The sequence below is a fragment of the Centruroides vittatus genome, unplaced genomic scaffold (assembly GCF_030686945.1).
Source record: "Centruroides vittatus isolate TY-2023 unplaced genomic scaffold, ASM3068694v2 scaffold_3315, whole genome shotgun sequence".
NCBI classification, from domain to species: Eukaryota; Metazoa; Arthropoda; class Arachnida; order Scorpiones; family Buthidae; genus Centruroides; species Centruroides vittatus.
Window position 1 is genome coordinate 988,565 of NW_027122703.1, and position 7,530 is coordinate 996,094.

The 7,530-nt window shown below is 34.8% G+C and overlaps 1 protein-coding gene across 1 annotated transcript; it reads right to left on the bottom strand.

The window, feature by feature from the left end:
• Positions 1 to 1,119: 1,119 nt before the first annotated feature.
• On the bottom strand, positions 1,120 to 7,302 carry sturkopf (lipid droplet associated hydrolase sturkopf). The gene is made up of 5 exons (XM_067286272.1): positions 7,075 to 7,302; positions 4,384 to 4,569; positions 2,887 to 3,027; positions 2,661 to 2,815; positions 1,120 to 2,601 (listed from the first exon to the last, which is right to left on the bottom strand). The coding sequence occupies exons 2-5, from the start codon at positions 4,538 to 4,540 to the stop codon at positions 2,056 to 2,058; spliced, it is 999 nt and encodes a 332-aa protein (XP_067142373.1). The 5' UTR covers positions 4,541 to 4,569; positions 7,075 to 7,302; the 3' UTR covers positions 1,120 to 2,055.
• Between the last annotated feature and the right edge of the window lie 228 nt (positions 7,303 to 7,530).

Sequence of the window (7,530 nt, forward strand, 5' to 3'; positions counted from 1 at the left end):
CACTCGGAGCCATATTGTAAATGGGAGTAGAAATAAAATAAGCGGTAGTATTTCTCAAACAGTTCGTAAAGCAAAGAAATGCAAATATAATTGCAAATCTTCGACATCAGTCGTTTTTTATACGTATAAGAACCTCTTTGATGTGACGCCGGCTTCTCCGCGTACCACCAAAAATTGAGCGCGACACTAGCTCATTACGTCTTTTCTTGTAAATTCTTTCCGCTTTGTGGACTCTAAGAAGGCCTTTTTATCAAGCCCATGATGAGTTCGGCCGGGCCCACACAATGGAGTGCCCGGGCGATGGGTTCGACATAATCGGCACGGATTTTTCTTTTGTTACATACAGTATACTTCAATTTATTGCTGTCGGGACGACTCAGAAATAGAGGGAAAATAAATAAATGGAATGAATAATTTGTAACAAATGTTTTTAAGGCCTCCGTAAAGTCTCGAAGCCTGTGCCAAATGGCCTCGATAGCTGGCGATAGGGCCCGAATGTCGACATATTTATTACTCATTTCTCGTCTATTTTATGATGACAATTGTATAGTATTTACATTACACGTTATCGTTAATATTAATACAGTTTTTCAATTACATTTTACTTTAAAATATTCACTGCATCAATTACAAAATGTAATCGAATTTATTTAGCCGCCATTAGTTTATTTTTCTCCTCTTTCGAGAATTCTCGGAAACCTTCAGACAAACTAACAAACAAAAAAAAGATTCTTAGAAACTGATTTTCTATTTATATTCTTCTCGGAAACTCCAATGAGAATTGTCTGGAAAAATCTTTATCTGCCTCACCGTCCGACTGTTTGTCTGTCTGTAGATTTTCTGTCGTAAATTGTGAATACCGACATATTGGATTTTTAAAAAAATCGCTTCGAAGCGGTCTAAATTTTATAGGAATTATCTTTAGAACTTAATGACTAAATTATTAGATAATTCTATCTTTAAATATGAAAGCAGAAGAACAGAAATCTGCGTGAAGTTATTGATTTAATAAAGGGCCATTTATTCAATGCGTAACTGATTGAGTAAATGGCAGTCTGTACAATAAATCGAATGATGTACGGTGTGGTGAGCGATAAATAAGTTTGACGACAAGAACAATTGGGAAGAGATCTTTTCTCTTTTATTTTCTCAGATGGAAATAACAATAAAGTCTAGGTACAAATGGTACAATCGTTCAGTAAAAAGTTAAAACAGAAAAATTTTTAAAAGAAGTGAATATTAAATACTGATGTTCTTCGTTTTTTTGGGAAAATTGTCAGCAAAAAATCCTTCAACAATAAAATATCTTAGTAGAAAAATCCTCGTGTTGAGATGTGAATAAGGAAAATGTCTCGTCAACACTGAGAAATCTAACATGAAAAACGAACGAACGTAGCGATTCGCTCGCTTTCTCTTCGAGGAATTCTAACTTCTAACATTCTAATGTCGCCAACTGACAGGAAAACATAAAACTGTTAACAGGATCTATTACGATATACTAACAGCTTGATGCGAAGAACCTCAGGAACTTCTAACCAAATGCAAGAAGGAGGATTCTCCATCGGTGACAGCACATGAAAAACGTCTTCAACAATGTGTTTTTTTTTTTTTAAGTGCAAATTCCAAACAGACTATACGCAAAAACGGATATCAATAATTCTCCGATATATATATGTACTTTATATATATATATATATATATTCATTTATATATTAAATACCGTATATTTATTTATTGTATATAACATGAATCACAGACAAATTTTGGGTCGCACCTACAGGTTTGGCCAACTTTAAAATCGACCTGGGACGCGTTTTCCGATATTCTAACATTCTGGATGACATGAAAATTCAAACATAAACAGCAAAAAGGCCTCGTCAAAACAGCTCCTCGAACAGCCTGTAAAGTGCATGTATATCCTTGCGGGAGCACCTGTAAACTAGTGCAATCCCTTTTATTTTTTGGTTTTTTTTTCTCGTTTTTTTTTCAAAAACAGAAACGTCCAAAATGCCGAAGGAAAAAGGAAACTTTTGTTTAAAGCTCTCGATATATAAGTTAAACCAGAAGAGATTTCCCATGAACATCTCGAGGTGTTCCTAATAATTCTTCCAAAATCCAACCAGCGACCAGAGCGCCCACTTCTTTGCTGTTTTGTAAAACGAAAGAGTGTTCGAAATTATGACGACACAGTCGAATGTCACCTTGTGGAAAGACTTCGCGTAAATCCTGATAATAAGATAAAGGACACCATTGGTCTTTGACGCCATAATAGAAAGTGAGTCGAAAGAGATTGTCCTGAATATTGTCGACATCTAAAGTCGTAACATTGTCTAATTCGTCTTTACCCATAAACATGCATATTCGGACGCATTCGGGTTGGAAGAGATTCATACTGGCTCTCAAAACGCAATCGGGGACTGGTTTATCTCGAAAATACCATAACAATAATCGCCATTGTAGTTGAGGATTGAGGTAACTCAGAGCATAGACACTAAGTATAGCTGGTAGACGAAAATAATTAAGAATGGGCCATATCCATTGGCCTTGTGGACTCGTCGACAACCGCTCGATGGTCGGAAACAACAAGATGCTCTTTACTATCTACAAAGAAACGTATCATTTAGAAATATTTTCGCAGATTTAAAGACACTTTCCGTTACCTTTAAATCCGTCATCCGTTTCAGGATTTCTAGCACCACGTAACATCCGATCGAATGACCAATTAAAACAATTTGACGATCCTTTGGTACGAACATGTTTATAAAAGCTACTTTATGGGATATTTGGCCTTCCAAGTTATACAAATCGTCGTTACCTGCGGAATAAATAAGCGCACTCTTATAACCAAAAAATATAATTACCAGATTAAAAAAAACAGAAGCCAACCTTGCAATTTTGGCAGTTGTTGTCCAGAGGGAGGTGCCACGTGTCCGGCGTGCGAAATTCCCCAAATCGGGACTGTTCTTTGGAGTCCTTCGTACAAGGCACTCACAAATTCCTCGTAATATTCTACCGCACCGGGATTACCTATTAAAAATTTACATTTAAATGTTATAACTGTAAGAATAATTCCATTGTGGCCATGCAAAATATTTCGTTCGTATTTATGAAATGAAAATACGTTACAATTACGGTAAGTAGTAATTTTCATTAACATTAACCATAGAGGAACTTTTAAATTTTGGGGTTTCTCTGTATTTGACCCGGTTTTAGTTAAACAGCCACCTGATCAGCGCAACTATATCTTCATAGGAAAAACTATCTCGTAGCCTCAAAGAGAAAATAGTCCGTAAAGCCTTTATTATTATTATTATTATTTCCTCTCTGTGAGCACTAAGGAGGCTTTCTCTCAGGCTAACAATGAAGGGTCAAGATGGTGAGAAGAGGAGCCTGATATAACCCGGACTGATCACCACCCAAAAAATTCCTGGGGTGGCTCACCCGAATTTAATTCCGAGACCCTCAGAGCAATGTGCTTGAGGACTTTTAAAGTCTTTCTTCGGTTAATGTTACCTATGGTTCCAAAATGGCGGCTCGTCCTGATTCCAACCTAACCTAACCTATTCTAATAATTCTGTTGGTAATAATTATGGTAATTTATTAGAATAGGTTAGAACGTGCGTCCCCACCGTTTCTTCTATTTGCTGGAATCAGAGACGAGCCGCCATTTTGGAACCATAGGTAACATTAACCCTTTTTTCAAATACTTGTGTAAGAAAGAGAGCGATTTTAAATTTATTTATCGTAATTATATAAATCCTAATAATAAAATTTACCGTGCTAAACTAAAAATATATTAAATTTCGATCGAATTTATTATCCTCGGTCACTTTAATTAGGTTAAAATTTCATACGACTCAGGTGTGAATGAAATATTGGAGGTAAGTCACTTTATGACCTTCTTGATATTTCATTCCCACCAGTTTAGAATATAAATTCGCCCACATTAAACTTAATTGAAAATCAGTGAATTAAACACAAATTAACGTGTTAATTAACACTCAAGGAATTTAATTAGGTTCTTTTAAAAAAATGCAAATTCGGTCTTCAATTTTCTCAATTTTTTGGCACTTTGAAAAATTCATTTAGCCAGCGATTTTCTAATTATTAGAGACAGAAAGATAGAGTAAAGGTATAATAAGTGAAGAAAACACTTAGTTAATCGGCGTAAAATGTAAACCGCGATTATTAAATCCCGCCGATAACGTAGGATTAAGTTTATTTACACAAATGGCATTAAGTCGACTCTGTGATGGAATTGCGCCGCTCTTCTTTCATTTGCATATCGAAAACGTTAAGAAAATTACTTTAATCTAAGTAAAGTTTAATGCGAAACGAAATAATAGTGGCAGTGAGGTGAATTTGTAATCATAAATTTGATACCTGGAATAAATAAGATGAGCATCTTATCGTTATCGGGTAAGGTTTCGTCGATCCATCTTCCGCAAGTGATGCAATGAGTGGGAACTCCATTGACGACAACAAAACCTTGTTTCAAAAACTGCAAATCGTTAGCTGGACTGTAGGGTATATCCACCATCTTTTTAATACATCAGTTTATTGCTTTGCCTACGAAAGAGTAATCATTAAATCTCGACGTTAAAATCTGCAATCTTTCTAAAATTAGCTCGTAATGGGTTTTAATGCGTTATTAATGATCGTATCGGCGATCGTTCCGAATGCCATCGAAACTACGATTATAATTAATATGTTTATATTGATAATTGTCAAAATTTAAGGTAAATTATCTCTTTTGGTGCCATCGTCGAACATTTTTTTCTTCTTTAGTAGGAGGGGTGTAGTAAAATAAATCCAATAAAAGCACTCTTCTCGAATTGATTTGTTTGGTACGCGCTACCCAAACAATTATGGCGACGTTGAAAGTGCTATAAATCACCGGAATAACGTATAATTTTCGGTGGAGAGCAAAAGAATGAGATAAATCATTACTTTTCGTGTGTTTTCGGATAAGTTATCTAGCAGTTTGGATCGTTAACTGAACTCGGGGTATATGTGCTTTCGACAAAACTGACAAATACCGCCGTACAGTCAATAGACAGAACGATGACTCTGCTCTCATATACGACAATAAAAACGCTCTAGTAAATTCGAAATATTTTTCAAAAAAAACTAATTTTTATCCCGCTGTTTTCTTAATAGGGCGATAAATCTCTGTCGGGAAAAATAAGGTATACATCACACTCACGGAGCATCTCGAGTAACGAAAAAAAGAAATACGGTATTATAATTTTCCAATGTCTTCGCGCTTATTTCTTTTTATGTTTATAAAGTTGTAGAAAATCAAACAGGCATTAAAATAAATCAATTTTGAAACCTTATATTCGATAAGGAAATGATCACGAATGGCGGAAAAAAAACACCAGCTTTGTCAATTTATACTAGATGATATCCATTTCTGGAGTCGTGTGTCACATAAAAATGACATATCGAAAATTGAACAGTCGCGACATACCGTAGACTACCGGAATTCCGATGTTTTCCACTGGTCCTCAAAAGGTTAAAAACGGAAAATTTCCAATATATTCTAACAGTGACACCGAGTCCTCTAATGTCATTTATTATTTTCTCTCTTCTCGGTCGATTATCTGTCATGTTTCCAATTTATAACACTTTTTTTTTCTCTACCCCTTGACGGTAACGCGTCGTAACTTTACGTAACCGAAAATACTTATCAAATGGTAAAATTATCGGTTAATAATAAACCAATACGAGATAAAATCTGAAATGTTTTTCGTGCATTATACGGGATATAAAAATAACAGTTTAGTTACCAAAATTGCTTAGGTAACACTTCGATAGTGTTAAATCCGCGCGGATGGTTCTTTTGGGAGTCAAAACGGCCGGATTAAAACGCTCTTTTGGGGAGATTTTTCACAATTTAAGCTTTTAATATCCTTTTTTTTCCCTCCTCAAATTTTAAGCATTGTTTATTAATTATCACTGATAAAATTAACACCGGGAGGGTTAAAATTGTATACACGCGGTCAAAATTTAACCACAGATTTAAAAAAAAAAAAATGTTTATGTAAATTAGGTCGGAAATAAATCTATAAGCATATTTTACACCGCTTTACAACGTTTTTCTTGTATTAAAAATACGATTGTTTTATGTTTTAAACGATAAATAAATAAATTATTGAGTAAAATTTCAACAGTTTTTCCCTAAACAAATATTTGATGTTAGAAACCGCATTATGAAAACTTCTAAAGGTAAATCTAATAGAGATGGAAGCATGATAAATATTAATGAATATAGATTTCCATTGGTATACACCTTATGCATAACAATTGCGAAAAAACGCTGCAGCGTTTTATAGAGAAAAATCATTGTCATAAACGGTTATAGCGGCATAAAAACTGTTGATTTATTGTTATAGGTAGTAACATACAAGCTAAAATCGAGTTTGAAAACACTCTACTCTAACGCTTTCTCATTCAAACTCTCGTAAAATCTAACCCAGTGTTTGTTTTTTAAGTAGCATATTTATAATTTTATTAAATTACGGATGATCAATTTTGAGGGTCCTTCCCTTTCGATACGGCAATGTTAATTATATATCCGGTGCTTTAACGTCACACATCGCTATTTATTTCGTAACATTCTAAAACTTTTTAAGTGATATCGATTTGTAGCTGCATACAAATGAGTCACTTTGACAGAAGTCGGTGTCCTTTTTTTTAAAGTAATTACTTGTTTTTTTTTGTGTGTGTGTATATATAAATTTAAATTTTCTATATACAACCGCTCGATAACCTTGACACGTATACTCGTATTATATTCTCTAACAATTGAAAATTTTAAAGTATTCCCCACACTAAAACTTTGATACGGTAAAGCTAAGTGTGTAGTAAGATAAATACTAAGGATACCGACGGATGCGTTTACTATTTAATTGTAGTACAATTAGAATTTAAAAGAGTTAAGAATAAGAGGAGAAAATTATGTTTTTAAATTAAGATTAGAAGCGATACTAACCGTAGATAAAGCGTAACGCATACGATTGGACGGTTTTAGCCGATTGTAGACAGCGGATAAAGGAAATAATTACTCACAGTTAACACGTGGGGTGTAAAAGATGTAAGCAGGTAATGCAAGAAAGGCAGTTAATGAGATATGTGAGGAGGAAGGAATGGCCGGCTGCAAGTACGAAGAGGTAGCGACTGGGAGAGAGAATTCGGATCGATATACTGTGCATTATCAGTCATCAAGCTATGGGCCGACCCACTGTGCGGAGGTTGTGTCTGCACGGAGGGGAAAGAAGCACACTTTACAGGCCGAACTCGACAGCCTCGCTTATATAAAATATCAGTTTCGTCATCCGGCCACGGTCTGTAGGTATATCTGCATTATTAAAATTAATTATGGCCAAGTTAGAAACACGGAAACACAGTATTTGTTTTTTTTTTTTTTCCTCCGTTCGTCGTTAACGCTTTAACCGTTCATATACTGCTACAGCATTGATTATCACTAGAAATAGAATTTACTAAATTAAAACGAATGTACGAAAT